This window comes from Macaca thibetana, chromosome 13 (genome assembly GCF_024542745.1).
Source record: "Macaca thibetana thibetana isolate TM-01 chromosome 13, ASM2454274v1, whole genome shotgun sequence".
Classification (NCBI taxonomy): Eukaryota; Metazoa; Chordata; class Mammalia; order Primates; family Cercopithecidae; genus Macaca; species Macaca thibetana.
In genome coordinates, this window is record NC_065590.1 from 68,914,614 (window position 1) to 68,931,838 (window position 17,225).

The 17,225-nt window shown below is 37.5% G+C and overlaps 2 protein-coding genes across 3 annotated transcripts in view; one reads left to right on the forward strand and one right to left on the reverse strand.

Annotated features, from left to right (window-relative positions):
- MORN2 (MORN repeat containing 2) overlaps positions 1–17,225 on the reverse strand; it is a 1,051,609-nt gene that overhangs the window by 581,372 nt on the left and 453,012 nt on the right. The window lies entirely within an intron of this gene.
- ATL2 (atlastin GTPase 2) overlaps positions 1–17,225 on the forward strand; it is a 79,550-nt gene that overhangs the window by 58,236 nt on the left and 4,089 nt on the right. For both annotated transcript variants that reach the window (XM_050753380.1, XM_050753379.1), the window contains 7 exons: positions 2,027–2,077; positions 2,698–2,754; positions 3,757–3,849; positions 5,832–5,970; positions 6,784–6,911; positions 15,849–15,905; positions 16,881–16,952. In XM_050753380.1, the coding sequence (XP_050609337.1) occupies positions 2,027–2,077; positions 2,698–2,754; positions 3,757–3,849; positions 5,832–5,970; positions 6,784–6,911; positions 15,849–15,905; positions 16,881–16,952 (597 nt within the window). The remainder of the gene's footprint in view (positions 1–2,026; positions 2,078–2,697; positions 2,755–3,756; positions 3,850–5,831; positions 5,971–6,783; positions 6,912–15,848; positions 15,906–16,880; positions 16,953–17,225) is intronic.

A 17,225-nucleotide genomic window follows, 5' to 3' on the forward strand; every position in this document is an offset into this window, starting at 1 on the left:
TTTGGTATTTCTTTACTTTTTCTTTTCTGAGATCATCTGTGGCTGATACATCTCTGAAAAATGAATTATTGAAGTATGGCGGTTAGGCCCAGCTGGTGATGGTGTATCAAGAAGTATATTTGCAAATATTTTTTAAAAATGGGTATGTGATCCTCCCAAGATAAGAAATTGTTCTTATCAATGGTAGATCATAGGTGATGCTGTCACAGTGTCTTGGATTTTTTTAATGCTTTCCAGTAATGTCTGGAACATATGACTCGTCTCTCTAAGCTCCCATTTTCCTCCTTCCTCACTTTGAAGTACCTGGCCATCAGAGTGGAAAGAAGGTTGGCTGTTAACATGAGCTAAAGGAAGTATACTCTTCAGCTTGGCTTCAGTTTATTATAGGGTTGGGATATTTGTCATTACCCACTAAGTGATGCTGGTGGGGACCCTCTAAGTCTCTTTTTTCTCTGATCTTGCAAGATGGCACAACTGTGATTCTCTTGAAGCAAGCAGAAGCCCCTCAGGTTAGCTGGCTCTAGAGGGAGTTCTCTGTCTTATAACTTATCCCTTGGTCTTTTTTTCTTTGTTTATTCAACTTTTTGATAGTAAGAGACCTGGTTTTAGACAACCACTTAAAGCTGTACAGCCACTTTGTTGTCTGTAAAATGAGTTTTAGTCATCTTGCCTATCTTGCATGTGGTTGTTGTGTGCAGTCAGAAATGAGAGCTAAATGAGATAATGCATATGAAAGTGCTTTGTAAAGTATAAATAACCAAGAAGATTAAGATTATGATTATTTTCTTCCTTGCCTTTGAGGGGGTAGTTTTCTTTCCTTGTGTAAGATATCTGGCTGATAGATAAATGTTAATTTGATCTTCTTGTCATTTATTCCTTCAACAAATACATACTGAGCACCTGTTATATACAAGACAGTATGCTAAGTACTAGTGATCTAAGTTAAATAAATCCCTTTCTCTGTTTCCTGGCCCTGACAATGAAAGGATCCAGGCTTGTTTTCTAAAAGCAGAGGCCCACATAGGTTAATCATTGTGTCAGAGTTTATGTTAAAAATATTAAAATCTAAAGTCATCACCTCAGTCATCAATTACTTTTAAATCCTTGTTTGGAATTAGTAGCTAAGAATATTATTTTAGGTTTGCTGGCCTAAATCGACTATATTCTTGACCTCCAAGTGGTTTGGCCAGAGTATCACTTATTTGCTCTTAGAACAGATTGTTTGGTCTTTGGAGTCACCCTGGTTCCTTAAGATGTAAGTTATTTTAGCAGAGGTGATATCTGTTGATGGCCACTTTTCTCCTCTGGCAGTGTAGATTACTTTCTAAAGATCTGTCTTAGAATTAATGGATGAAAATCCCCCTTTCCTGAGGATGTTTAGACCCTCCTTTATCAGCTCTAGTTGCCTCCAAAAAATTCTGGAAAGGGCAAGAGTGCCACCTACTGTTATTTTTATTAGCTTCCACAGGCCAGTAAAATTGTCATGTTGAGTGGAAGTAAAAACTAATGAGTAAGTAAACTGAGGAGTGTGAGTAAAAAGAGAACCACACTAGAGTCAGTAGTAGTGGAGGTACCCACTGAGTCACTGTATACTCATTGTACCAGGGAGGAATTTATCTTTGTAAACTATTGCCCCTTATATTCACTAATTTAGAAAAATGGTGGTGGAAATAACCTACACTCTTTAAAAGATGATCATATCATAACATTAAAGAGCTTTGAGAAGGAGTAAAAGAAACCTACTAGATAGCACACTTGTTTTTCTGCCACTTTTAGGCCATGAATATGCATATATTCATGTGTTTTACATATTTTACCACCACTGCTGCTTCCTTAGTATTCTATCTTGACTATTGTTAGGAAAAAAGAGAAAATCCTTTTCACATGTCACTCGTCAAGATAGTAGTTAAGTGATTCCTTTGCGCTGAGGTACAAAATAACCTTTTTTCCACAAGTAAAGTTATATACAAGCCGGGTATTCAAAACAATACACTAATAAAAAACAAAATAAATTTTGTTTTAACAGGTATATAATCTGTCTCAGAATATTCAAGAAGATGATCTTCAACATTTGCAAGTACGTGTTTCTTTTTTTAATTTTAATTTTTTGAGTTGGAGTTTCGCTCTTGTTGCCCAGACTAGAGTACAATGGCACAATCTCGGCTCACTGCAACCTCCCCCTCCCAAGTTCAAGGGACTCTCCTGCCGCAGCCTCCCAAGTAGCTGGGATTACAGGCGTGCGCCACCGTGCCTGGCTGATTTTGTATATTTAGTGGAGATGAAGTTTCACTGTGTTGGTCAGGCTGGTGTTGAACTTCTAACCTCAGGTGATCCGCCCACCTCGGCCTCCCAAAGTGCTGGGATTACCAGGCGTGAGCCACTGCGCCCAGCTGCAAGCACATATTTCTTAAAGAAAATGTGCCAAGTATTGAAAATTTAATTCTCACTTTATTGTGAATTTACACTTGGAAGCCTGTAATATTGGTAACACGATTGAATGTTATATGGGTTTAAACTGATGTATGACTTCTTAACTGGAAGAAATTTTGTATATACCTAGTGTGTTAGAAAATTAAATGTTTGGTTTTCAAATGATTTTAAAGGTTCTAGTACCTGGAGCTTTGATGTAGAACAGGTTTACACATGTCTTCTTTGAATCTCTTTAGAGGCATTATTTTAACTAACTCGATTTAATAGTTATTTACAGAGTATGGAAGACTTGCGATGGAAGAAATCTACCAGAAACCATTTCAGGTAAAAAAGTTATTTTAACATTTTAAAGATTTGCCTGTGAGAAGTTGTGAAGCCACCTCAGTTTGTAATTTTGGAGACACCAGGATATTACAACAGACTCATCACTAGCAACAGATTAAGTGCAATTGAAACTAACCTTTGGTAATGTCATCATCAGCATACTTACCAGTAATAGGCTAACAGGATAAATAGAATAAATGAATGTAGGCTAATTCTTAATGCTTTCACTTAGATTAAGGGGAGTAATGTTTCTCTTAATAGATGTTATTCTAAACTTAATAGGAAATATAAGACAGTCATGCCAATTTTTATTAAGTAGTTGAGCAGATTATGGGTGAAATATACCCTATTTGGCCTATATCAGTTTTTTCTGAACTGGGATAATTTTGCCACCCAGGGGACATTTGCTAATGTCTGGAGACATTTTTGGTTGTCACAGTTTTGTGGGGGAGCTTAGCACCACTTGGATCTAGCACATAGAGGCCAGAAATATGGTTCAACGTTTTATAGTACGCAGTACAGCTACACATAACTAAGAATTAACTGACCCAAAATATCAGCAGTGCTGAGGTTGAGAAATCTCACCCTCTATGAGTAAAAACATCCTGTGAAAATGTCCTTATTGACACCAGATCTATAATCAGTCTAGATAGCCATCTAGAATTAGTTGGTCTTGTAGTTATACAACCATGATATAAAATTATGATCTGTATGTCCTGATATACCCGTTTTTCGTTTTTAAAAATTCTGTATTATTGCTTGTGGTGACTCTTTATATTTAGTGAAGTTCTTCACTAAATATATTGCTTGGTATAGGGTCTGGGAATGTTGTTTAAGTGGGTCCTTGATATAACCATGACCGGAAGTAACCATTTGGTTACTATAACTTTTGATAAGCATTGTTCAGGAGAGTAAGGGAGGCTTCAATTGTTAGAGTTGTGATTTTTTTTTCGTAAATTTTCTTTATTGTAAAATAAACAATTTTTATTTTTGTGTGTATAGACATTAATGTTTTTGATTCGAGATTGGAGCTATCCTTACGAACATTCATATGGTTTGGAAGGTGGAAAGCAGTTTCTTGAAAAGAGATTACAGGTAAGACTTAATTCTTAAAGAGGAGAGCGTAAGCACCAAGCCAGGCAAAGGGGTGGGCTGTCCGGACTGCTGGTCACATTACCAGTATTTACATGTCGTTGGAATAAAGTATTCCAGGTTAGCCCAAGTGACTCTGTTTGTAATTGATGAAAAGTAAAGTGGTTGCATTCCTATCAAAGAAGATAGTGCCTTGAATCAAAATTAAGGATCATGATCCTTTATTCCTAAAGGTAGCCCCCCCATGGAAGTACTTGTGTATTAGTCTGTTCTCACACTGCATAAAGAACTACCTGAGACTGGGTAATTTATGAAGAAAAGAGGTTTAATTGACTCACAGTTTCACAGGCTTAACAGGAAGCATGACTGGGAGGCCTCAGGAAACTTACAATCATGGCGGAAGGTGAAGGGGAAAGCAAGCACCATTTTTTTTTTAATTTTTAAAATGAGGTTAAAACCAATTCAACGTAATTAGATTATTCGAAAGGCATTTCCAGATCTTACTTTTGGAAATAATTTGAGTCATCGCATTTTCTCTCTCTGGCTCATTCAGAAGAAATTAACACAAAGCACAATAGACATACTAACTAAACTCAGAATTATGTAACTGAAAAACAAGAAAATTGTTTTGAAAAAACCTTACTGAAATGTGATACATATATTCAGAAAATTGCTCAAATCATAAGCGTGTAGCTTGATGAATTTGTAAAAAAGGAACATAGCTATTTAGTCAGCACCTAGAAGCACCTACCTCCATATACCAACCCTCCCCCAAAACCCTCTACTACTATCCTGACTTCTCACAGGCTTTGTTTTTGTACTTTATATGGATGGAATCACATAAAGAATGTATTTGTTTGAGTCTAGCTTTTTTTTTAACCCAATATTATGTTTCTGAGGTTAATCCATGTTGCATAATTCATTTATCCTCATTGCTGTATAGTATCCATTGAATGAATAGACAACAGTTTTTCCATTCTGCTGTTATTGGAGATTTAGGTAGTTTCCAGGTTTTAATTATAAATAGCGCATATTTTGTTAAAATTATTTTCCAGAAAAGTATTTAGGAGACTATGTGAGTTATATTTGGATAAATGAGTAATTATCTAAAATGTTTCTAAGTTTAAGATTTTCTTCCCCCCAATACATGCCAGTTTCCCTTCTCAAAGTTCTGTAACTAGCATAAATCATAAATCACCTAGAGAGGGACCTGAAATCCTAACACATTTCTAAGGTCTTTGTACTGCACTGTAATTTTTTTATCTTAGCTTTTACTTTGCTTAGGGGCTAAACTTTTTATTTGTAGGCAAATTTATACTTTTTTTTGTTTTGTTCTGTTTTGTTGCTGTTATAAGTACTTTAAAGGTAAATTCTTAATTTATTTACTGGTATATAAGTCACAACCATAGTTCATTATTTGGCTATTAGATACTGTGATTAACTACCTTATTTGTAGTTTTTGCTGTTCCAGGCAGCTTACTTGGGAAAAACATCTTTTCTGGTTTAAGAAAATGTGGGGTTGGCTGGGTGCGGTGGCTCATGCCTGTAATCCCAGCACTTTGGGAGGCAGAGGCGAGTGGATCACCTGAGGTCGGAAGTTCGAGATCAGCCTGACCAACCCTGTCTCTACTGAAAATACAAAATTAGCCGGGCATGGTGGTGCATGCCTGTAATTCCAGCTGCTCAAGAGGCTGAGGCAGGAGAATCGCTTGAACCTGGGAGGCGGAGGTTGCAGTGAGCCGAGATCGCACCATTGCACTCTAACCTGGGCAACAAGAGTGAAACTCTGTCTTTTTAAAAAAAAAAATAATAGTGGGATCTTAACATAGTGGTCAGAAATGGGCCTTCGTAATTTTTTGTATTGTCAAAAAAGACTCCTTAGGAGTAGCATCTGAGTTAAGTGTGCATGCGAGTCTGTGTGTGTTTTCTTTAAAGAAATTTTTCTTCTGCTGTTTACAACTTCACCTGTCTCTCTCTGCCCTCAGGTAAAAAAAAATCAACATGAAGAGCTTCAGAATGTAAGGAAGCACATACACAATTGTTTCTCAAATCTTGGTTGCTTCCTTTTGCCACATCCTGGTCTTAAAGTTGCAACTAATCCTAGTTTTGATGGGAGATTGAAAGGTGGGAATTCCCATTCTTATTAAAATTTGAACTTATTTATTAGAGGTGGAAAGTTTTTTAAGAAAATACATGACGCCTTAAATGTCCAGTTTTATACTGGAGAATGTTTAGATGCATTGTTCATGTTGTGATTGTAATGCTCTGTGTTGTTTCTCTAGCATTCCATTGATTTGTTTGCAGCTGTCTAGCATATTGATTAACCTATTTTATAATGTCTGTAGCTCAGCACTGATGTCCTGAAAATTCTGAAGGCTGAGAGCATTTCTTTTCAATGGATTGCAGTCTGTTAAAAGGCTTTATCATTTTATTATATTGATGAAATCAGACATAAGTCTCTGTTTCAGGAGTGATAGTATAGTTGATGTATGTTGGATTATTTTGAGTGTGATGGCAAAACGCTTGGGGATTGACAAAACTTTTACAGCATGGCTGGTAAAACAAAATCTAGTAGTAAAATTTGATACAATTTTATGAATTGTTTGCCTCTTGAAAAAGGACATTTTCATTAATACTAAATGTGAAATTTGTCTTGGTAGTCCACAAATTTATTTATGGTTTATTTATTATTTGAACTGGCAGTGTTACTGGGGGGTTGGGGAAAATAGCCTAGTAGAGTAGGGGGGGATTATATTTTTTCCTATGAGATATGGCATATTGGATGAGCTTTTTTTTTTTTTTTTTTTTTTTAAATGAATCCACTTCAGTAATAGATACTATGTATTCTTATTTCATAAAACAGAATTTTATGAAATCGTACCAATAGGGACCTAATTTTTTTTGGACTAACATGCTGCTCAATTTTGTGTTTTCTAGATATTGATGAAGACTTTAAACGAGAGCTTCGAAATCTGGTTCCATTGCTGCTTGCCCCTGAAAATTTGGTAGAAAAAGAGATAAGTGGATCTAAAGTCACTTGTAGAGATCTTGTAGAATATTTTAAGGTAGGTGAGCTCTAAAATGGCTTTGTCTAAGATAGAAATGTAGTTGACTTAAAACTCATCTGTATATATAAGAAATTCCTTGTCTTTATTTTAAAACAAAAAAGTAAGATTTGTAATTTATCTTTCTGACTTGAATTAGATGTACCTGTGTTTAAGGATATTTAAAAGATTATAGCAGATTTCTGTCTCCTAGACAGTGATTTAATTTATTTACAGAATTATCTTACTTTTTCTCCATCTCAGATATGGAGAGAACAAGCCATTCATCATACTATACTACTATTCTGTCATTAGTGAATGATAATAGGAATGGAGAACATAATTTTACATCCTAACTTCTCACGAAAACACTCCCTCAGAGTTCTGAGGACTTGATAAGAACAGCTGAAAGTATTCATATTGGTTCAAGTAAAGTATTCATAGGTTTTTTTTTCCTCTCTATTCTTCTCTAGTCTTTATAGCTTGCCTGACAGAACAAGACCGTTGTGAAAGGTTGTATTATTTGTAGTAGTTTTAACTAAGAGTGTATTTTGTTCACTTATTGGATACTTGATAGTTACTCTCATATTATCTTTGTTTAGTTATGAATGAATTTTTTAAAATTTATTTTTACTTTTAAAAATTTTTGTGGGTATGTAGTATATATACTTATGGGGTACATGAGATATTTTTGATACAGGCATACAATGCATCATAATCATATTAGAGTAAATAGGGTGTCCATCACCTCAAGCATGTATCCCTTCCTTATGTTCCAATCTAATTATACTCTTTTAGTTATTTTAAAATGTACAGTAAGTTATTATTGACTGTAACTACCCTGTTATGCTATCAAATACTAGATCTTATTCTAACTATATTTTTGTACCCATTGACCATCTCTGCTTCCCCTCCAACCTCTAGTCTAGACTAGAGTCTAGGAAAATATAGTTAGAATGAGATCTAGTATTTGATAGTATAACAGAGTACTAGAACAATGGTTTCCTAGACTCTAGTAACCATCATTCTAGTACTCTGTATCTCATGAGTTCAGTTGTTTAAAGTTTTATCTTCCACAAATAAGTGAGAACATGTGATGTTTGTGTTTTCTGTGCCTGGCTTATTTCACTTAACATAATGTCCTCCAGTTCCGTCATGTTGTTGCAAATGACAGGATCTCATTCTTTTATATGGCTGAATAGTACTTAATTGTGTATATGAACCACATTTCTTTATCCATTCGTATACTGATAGACACTTAGGTTGCTTCCAAATTGTAGCTGTAGTGACTAGTGCTGCAGTAAACATGAAAGTGCAGATACATCTTCTGTATACCGATTTTTTTTTTCTTTTGGGTATATACCTAGCAGTGGGATTGCTGGATCATATGGCCGTTTTATTTTTAGTCTTTTGAGGAACCCCAAACTGTTCTCCATAGTGGTTGTACTAATTTACCTTTCTGCCAACAGTGTACGAGGATTCCCTTTTCTCTACATCCTTGCCAACATTTGTTATTGCTTGTCTTTTGGATAAAAACGATTTTAAATGGAGGAAGATGATATCTTTCTGTAGTTTGATTTGCATTTCTCTGATGATAAATGATGTTTTCATATCCTTTGTCCCATTTGTATGTCTTTTAAGAAATGTCTGTTCAGATCTTTTGCCCATGTTTTGATCAGATCATTCGATTTTTTTTTTTCTTTTCCCTATAGAGTCATTTGAACTCCTTATATATTCTGGTTACTAATCCCTTATCAGATGAGTGGTTTGCAAATATTTTCTCCCATTCTGTGGGTTGCGTCTTCACTTTTTTGATGTGCAAAAGCTTTTTAACTTGATATAATCCCATTTGTTCATTTTTGCTTTGGTTGCCTGTGCTTGTAGGGTATTACTGAAGAAATCTTTTCCCAGACCAGTGTCCTGGAGGGTTTCCCCAATGTTTTCTTCTTCTTTTTTTCTTTTTTCTTTTTTTTTGAAAGGGAGCCTTGCTCTGTCTTCCAGGCTAGAGTGCAGTGGCGTGATCTCGGCTTGCTGTAACCTCCGCCTCCTGGCTTCAAGCAATTCACCTGGCCTCAGTCTCCTGAGTGGCTGGGATTACAGGCACCTGCCACCATGCCTAGCTAATTTTTGTATTTTTAGTAGAGACAGGGTTTCACCATGTTGGCCAGGCTGGTCTCGAATTCCTGAGCTCAAGTGATCTGCCTGCCTCTGCCTCCCAAAGTGATGGGATTACAGGTGTGAACCATCATGCCTGGCCACTGATATGTTCTTTTAGTAATTTCATAGTTTGGGGTCTTAGGTTTAAGTCTTTAATCCATTTGGATTTGATTTTCATATGTGGCTAGAGATGGGGTCTAGTTTCATTCCTCTGCATATGGATATTCAGTTTTCCCAGCACCATTTATTGAAGCCACTATCATTTTCTCAAAGTTTGTACTGAAATACAACTTTCAGTACTGTGTAGAATAGCAGTGGTGAAAGTGGGTTTCCTTGTTTTGTTTCAGATCTTAAAGGAAAGGTTTTCAGTTTTTCCCAGTTCAGTATGATACTAGCTGTGGGTCTGTTTTATATAGCTTTTATTATATTGAGATCTGTTCCTTCTGTACCTTTTGAGGATTTTTACCATGAAGAGATGTTGAATTTTTATCAAATGCTTTTTCAGCATCAATTGAAATGGTCATATGGTTTTTGTCTTTCATTCTGGTGACACGATGTCTCACACTCATTGATTGATTGATTGATTGATTGATTTGTGTATGTTGAACTATCCTTGCATCCCTGCCTGACCCTTGGTGATAATGAATGATTGTTTTAATGTGTTGTTGAATTCAGTGTACTAGTATTTTATTTAGGATTTTTGCAACAATGTTCATCAGGGATATTGGCCTGTAATTTTTTGATGAGTCTTTGTCTGGTTTTGGTATCAGGGTAATACTGGCCTTGTAGTATTGGTTTAGAAGTATTCCCTCCTCCTCTGGTTTTTGGAATAGTTTGAGTAGGATTGGTAGTAGTTCTTTAAATGTTTGATAAAATTCAGCAATGAAGCCATTAGCTTTCGGGCTTTTTTTTGTTGGGAGACTTTTTATTATGGCTTTGATCTGGTTACTTGTTATTGGTCTGACAGGTTTTAGATTTCTTCATGGATCAATCTTGGTAGGTTGTATATGTCTAGGAATTGATCCATTTCTTCTAGGCTTTCCCATGTATTGGCATATAGTTGTTCATGGTGGCCTCTAATGATCCTTTGGATTTCTGTGGTATCAGTTGTAATGTCTCCTTTTTCATCTCTGATTTTATTTATTTGGGTCGTCTCTCTTTTTTTCTTAGTGTGGCTAAAGGTTTGTTGACTTTATCTTTTTGAAGAATCAACTTTTTGCTTCACTGATCTTTTGTATTATTTTTATTTTAATTTCATTAATTTCTTTTCTTCCAATTTTGGGTTTGGTTTGCTCTGCCTTTTCTGGTTAAGATGTATGGTTAGGTTGTTTATTTGAAGTTTTTCCTCGGTTTTGATGTAGGCATTTATTACTATATACTTTCTTAGTACTGCTTAACGCTGTATCCCATACATTTGGTATGTTTGCTTCCATTTTCATTTGTTTCAAGAATGTGTTTTATTTCTTTCTTAATTTCTTCATTGACCTAGTGGTCATTCAAGAGCCTGTTGTATTAATACAATTTCCATGTGTCTGTATAGTTTCCAAAATTCCTTGTTACTGATTTTATTCCATTGTGGTCAGAGAAGATACTTGATATGATTTCAATTTTTTATTTATTTATTTATTTATTTTTTGAGACCAAGTCTCACTCTTTTGCCCAGGCTGGAGTGCAGTGGAGCAATCTCAGCTCACCGCAACCTCTGCCTCCCAGGTTCAAGTGATTCTCCTGCCTCAGTCTCCTGAGTAGCTGGGACTACAGTAACACACCACCATGCCCAGCTGATTTTCGTATTTTTAGTAGAGATGGGGTTTCACCATGTTGTCCAGGCTGGTCTCGAACTCCTGACCTCAAGTGGTCCACTTGCCTTGGCCACCCAAAGTGCTGGGATTACAGGCATGAGCCACCGCGCCCAGCCCTCTTTCTTTAGTTGCTAATAATACTTGCTTTATATATCTGGGTGCTCCAGTATTGGGTGCATATATATTTACAATTGTTATATCCTCTTCTTGAATTGATCCCTTTATCATTATATAATGACCTTCTTTGTCTGATATAAGTGTAGCTTCTTCTGCTCTTGTTTTGATTTCCATTTGCATGGAGTATCTTTTTCCATACTTTTATTTTCAGTCTCTGCGTGTCTTTATAGATGAAGTGTGTATCACCAGTTTTTAAAACCCATTCAGCCACTCTGTGCCTTTTAATTGGAGAGGCCCATTTACACTCAAAGTTACTGATAAGAAGTTAACCTCTGCCATGTTGTTAGTGTTTTCTGGTGGTTTTGTGGTCTTCCTACCTTCCTGTTTTCCTTTTAGTGAAGGTGATTTTCTCTGGTGGTATGTTTTAATTTCTTTTTATTTTTTGTGTATCTGTTGTTTGTTTTTTGAGGTTACCGTGAGGTTTGCAATTATAATATATTTATTTTAAACTGATAACATTGATTGCCTAAACAAACTAACAAGGAAGGAGAAAACTAATAAAAATTCTACACTGTAACTTTATCCCCCCACTTTTTAAACTTTTTGTTGTTTATTGATAGTATACTGTCTATGTCTGGAAAAGTTGTGGTTGTTAATATTTTTTATAGGTTCGTCTTTTAGTTTTTCTACTCAGGATATGATCAGTTTACACACCACAATTAGTGTTATAATATTCTGTTTTTCTGTGTATTTACTGTTACCAGTGAGTTTTGAACCTTTAGGTCATTTCTTATTGCTCATTAAAATCCTTTATTGTAGGACAGGTCTGATGTTGATAAAATCCCTCAGCTTTTGTTTGAGGAAGTCTTTATTTCTCCTTCATGTTTGAGGTATTTTCATTGGATATACTATTCTAGGAAAAATGTTTTTTCCTTCAGCACTTTATGTCATGCTACTCTCTCCTGGCCTGTAAGGTTTCCACAGAGAAGTCTACTCCCAGATGTATTGGAGCTCTTTTGTGTGTTGTTTGTTTCTTTTCTCTTGATGCATTTAGGATCCATTCGTGCTTCTTGTTGTTGTTGTTGTTTAATAGAAATGGGGTCTTGCTATGTTTAACAGGCTGGTCTCCAACTCCTGGCCTCAAGTGATCCTCCCATCTCAGCCTCCCAAGGTGCTGAGATTACAGATGTGAGCCACCGTGCCTGGTCTCTTGTTGTTTTTAATAGAGATGTCATTTCTCTACGTTGTTCAGGCTGGTCTTGAACTCCAGGGTCAGGCAGTCCTCCCACCTTGACCTCCCAAAGTGCTGGGATTATAGGCATATGCCACCATGCCCAACCAGGATCCATTCTTTACCCTTGACCTTTGGGAGTTTGTTTGGTAGGTAGTCTTGAGGCAGTCTTATTTGGGTCAAGTCTGCTTGGTGTTCTATAGTCTTTTGTTCTTAAATATTGGTATTTAGGTGTGAGTAGTTCTCTTGTTATTGCTTTGTATAAACTTTCTACCCCTATCTCTTTATCTACTCCTCTTTAAGGCAGTGAACTCTCAGATTTGTCTTTTTGGGGCTATTTTCTAGATCTCGTAGGCATGTTTCATTCTTTTTCATTCTTTTTTCTTTTGTCTCAGCTGTGTATTTTCAAATTACCTGTCTCCAAGCTTACTAATTCTTCTGCTTGTTCTGGTCTTGTGTTAAGCTCTAAGGCAGGGTGAGGTGGCTCATGCCTATAATCGCAGCACTTTGGGAGGCTGAGGTGAGCAGATCATTTGAGACCAGTCTGGGCAACATGGTGAAACCTCCTCTCTACAGAAAATACAAAAATTAGCCAGGCATGATGGTGCATGCCTGTAGTTCCAGCTATTTGGGACACTGAGGTAGGAGGATCTTTTGAGCCTGAGATGCAGAGGTTGCAGTGAGCCAGTATTGCACCATTGCACTCCAGTCTGGGAGACAGAGCAAGACCCTATCTCAAAAAAAATAAAATAAAATAAAAAAGGGGCTTGGATGCATTATTCAGTGTGTCAGTTGCATTTTTCAGACCCAGGATTTCTGCTTGATTCTTTACAATTATTTCAGTCTCTTTGTTCACTTTATCTGAAAGGATTCTGAATTCCTTCTCTGTGTTATCTTGAATTTGTTAGAGTTTCCTCAAAACTGCTATTTTGAATTCTCTGAAGGTCACTTATCTGTATCTCTCCAGGATTGGTCACTGGTGCTTTATTTCAGTTTGTTTAGTGAGGTCATGTTTTCTTGGATGGTCTTGATGCTTGTGAATATTTGTTGGTGTCTGGACATTGAAGAGTTAGGTATTTGTTGTAGTCTTTGCAGTCTGGGCTTGTTTGCACCTGTCATCCTTGGGAAGGCTTTCTAACTATTTGAAAGGACTTGGGTGTTGTGATCTTGGTCACTGCAGCTATATCTGCATTAGGGACATTTCAAGCCCATAATACTGTGATTCTTGCAGATTTGTAGAGGTACTGCCTTGGTGCTCTTGGGTAAGATCCAGGAGAATTCCCTGGATTACCAGGCAGAGACTCTTGTTCTCTTCCCTTACTTTCTCTCAAACAAATGGAGTTTCTATCTCTGTGCTGAGCTGCCTGGAGCTGGGGGAGGGGGTGACACAAGCACCATTGTGGCCACCATCCCTGGGACTTCACTGGGTCAGACCTGAAGCCAGCACAGCAGTGGGTCTTGCCCAAGGCCCATGGTGACTATTGCGTGGTTATTGCCTGTGGTCAATCAAGGCCCAAAGGTTCTATAATCAGCAGGTGGCAAATCTAGCAAGTTCCCTCTGGCCTTGGGTGGGTCCCAGAGATGCCCTTTGGTGATCCGCCCACCTTGGCCTCCCAAATTGCTGGGATTGCCGGTGTGAGCCACTGTGCCCGGCCTTCCTCTCCTTTACTCAAGCAGAAGGAGACTCTCCTCATAGCTACAACATCTGGGAATGTGCTGGGTCACACCTGAAGGCAACACATTTCTGAATCTCACCCAAGACCCATAGTAAGTACTGCCTGGCTACCACTGCTGCTTATTCAGAGCCCAAAGGCTCTTGAGTCAGCAGGTGATGAACCCTGCCAGGACTTGGTCATACCCCTGAAGACAGTGGGTTCCCTTCCAGCCCAGGGTATGTTTAGACATCTTGTCTGGGAGCTGGGGACTGAAATTGGGGCCTTAGGACTCTGCCTTATGCCGCATTCTACTGTGTCTGAGCTGGTAACCAAATTGTAAAACAAAGGCCTCTTTCCTCTCCCCTCTCCTCTCCTCTCAAGCAGAAGGAAAGACTCTCTCTTAGAGCTGTGAACTACACTGCCTGGGCTTGGGGGAGGAGTGACACAAGCACTCCCTTGGCTGCCCTAGCTGGTGTCTTACTATATCATATGCACCCGAAGTCCAGTGGCTCTGAGCCTAGCATGGCACCAGGACTTGCCCAGGAATTGGTTCTTGGGGCCTAGACTGCCTTTCAAGTTTATTTAGGACCTCAGAGCACTGTAGCCCATGGTGGCAGGGCTGGCTGCCTAGGGCTCTTCTAAATGCTCCCTCCATGGGTGCTGACTGAGTTCTGCCCCGTGTTGCTTTCCACTGTGGCAGGGCAGCACTGAATTTCATTGCAAAAATTCCACAGTCACTGCTTTCTCCTTCCCTAAACACACAGATTCTCTCTCCACACCATGTGGTTGCTGCTGAGAGGATGGGGGAGAGGTGGTGTAGGCGATTCAAGACTATTTTTCCTATCCTCTTCAGTGACTCTTTCAGTGATTTGAAGTTAAAACCAGGTACTGTGATTGCTTACCTGATTTTTGGTTCTTATGAAGGTGCTTTTTTATGTAGATAGTTGTTCAATTTTATATTCCTGTGAGGTGGTGATCACTGGAGGCTTCTATTTGGCCATCTTGCTCTGCTTCCTTCCCAGTTATGAATGAGTTTTGTCAGTAGAAAGTTGAGATGAGCCGGGCACAGTGGCTCAAGCCTGTAATCCCAGCACTTTGGGAGGCTGAGGTGGACGAATCACCTGAGGTTGGGAGTTCAAGACCAGCCTGGCCAACATGGTGAAACCCCGTCTCTACTAAAAATACAAAATTAGCTGGGCATGGTGGCGCATGCCTGTAATCCCAGCTGCTCGGGAGGCTGAGGCAGGACAGTCGCTTGAACCCAGGAGGCGCAAGTTGTGGTGAACTGAGGTTGTGCCATTGCACTCCAGCCTGGGCAATAAGAGCGAAATTCCGTCTTTAAAAAAAAAAAAAAAAGTTGAGATGAAAGACCCTATATGGACTTCTAACAAACTCTCATCTTTTCCTTCTTACTCTTAAACCACAAATTAGGTTTTTTTTTTTTTTTCTTGAGCTGAAATACAATTTAAGCTGGTCAAAGTAAAATACTGGATAAAATTGTTTCTTAAGCTGGATGTGGTGGCACACACCTTGTAGTTTTAGCCACTTGGGAAACTGAGGCAGGAGGATCACTTGAGCCCAGGAATTCGAGGTTACAGTAAGCTGTGATCATCCCACTGCACTCCAGCCTCAGTGTCAGGGTGAGACCCCATCTCTAAAGAAAGAGAAAAAAAATTTTTTTTAAATATTAAAACACTGGCAGTAGGGGGTAATTGTGAATTTATTTTCATAAAGAGGATGGCATTTTATATCTAACTTTATGCGTTACAACTTTTATGTTTTATTTGTTATAGAAATATCTATGATATTATCTAGCAGCATATAATTTAATAATACTGAGAATAGGGTTAACTTTGTTGGAATAAGGTGATTTTTAAAGCCTAGAATTTACTTTTAATGGTGTGAACTATATTAATATTTAATGACTTTTCTTTCTTTGGGGGATGGGAGCCAAATTTCATAACCCATCAGTGTAACAAATCTTCTCCCTTTTTAGGCTTACATCAAAATTTATCAAGGAGAGGAACTTCCACATCCAAAGTCCATGCTTCAGGTAGAGAGAGTGAGAGAGTGATGTGTGTTGTACATATACTTATTTATGAGGGAGAATAAAGATCTTTGCTTTAGAGAGAAATGCTGAAAATGGGGGGTGCTTTTTTGCACGCAAATACATTTTGCTTAAGGCCGTATGTGTCATGGGTCCTAAGGTTTCATACATTTTTTGTAACTGCAGATTGTAGGCCTTCCATGTGTCTAGGCCACCAGAAATAAGAGTCTACAATACCTTCTCTCCTGATGCTCAAAGTACAGGAAAATTTCTGTTTTATAAGATGACTTAATGTGGGCCTCTCTGAACTAAGCTGCTTCTATTCTGAGTCTTTGACAATGAATGTTGTTTGAAATAAGTCTTATTTTTATTTGGTGTTAATGATTTAGAGCTACTTCTAGTGAATATATAGTCTTTTTTTTTTTTTTTTTTTTCCCCCTCTTTCAAATGGTGTTCCTTTGGGACAGTGCCATTTTAACCCATTCATATTTTTAAAAATTTACTACTTTAGGCTATTTTTCCATTTTATAGTAGATTAAACAGTATTTGCTGATAAAAATTCGTGCAATAAGTTTTGTGGGTTTGAAAATGTCTTGTAAAATACTGATTATGAGAGAGAACCAAATGAGTAATTCTCGATTCCTAGCACCTGGAGATCCACACATTTTAGGGTTATATCTGTTTATCTTTATCCATTTCCTGAGCATATGTGGTGTTTTCTACAGACACACTTTAACATCAACCTAAGTGAAACAAAATTAGGCAGGCAGTCCTATTGGAACCACTTACCATTGTATCCTTTATACCAATGTACCCTTCCATAGGAAAGAAAAACTGGAAGTTACTTTATTTGGTTCATTTTCAGAGTTGATTAGGGTTAGGGTTAAGGTTAGGGTTTATTGTACATAACTTATTATGTTAATCAGAATTTTTAGAGTCATAGAGTATTTTTTGCATAATAATGGCAATTTTATTTTTTAGGCAACAGCTGAAGCTAATAATCTTGCTGCAGTAGCAGGAGCAAGAGATACCTATTGTAAAAGTATGGAACAGGTTTGTACCTAAAATTTAAATTTGAAGCTGGAGTGAGAAGATTTTTAAATTTTTTTAAAAAGTATTTAAAAAAAAAATTTTTAAATAATTGAGCTAATTCGTGCAGCTTTTGGTACATTATTCCCTAATTCCCCTTTATGGTCTTTGCTGGAAATAAACTATAAGAAAATAATTCACATTTTAGAGAACAGAATTTGAGCAGTAAGTTATTAGATAAACTCTACCGAAATATCTTCTGACAAATGTGTGATTCAGAGTGCTGTTATTAGTGAC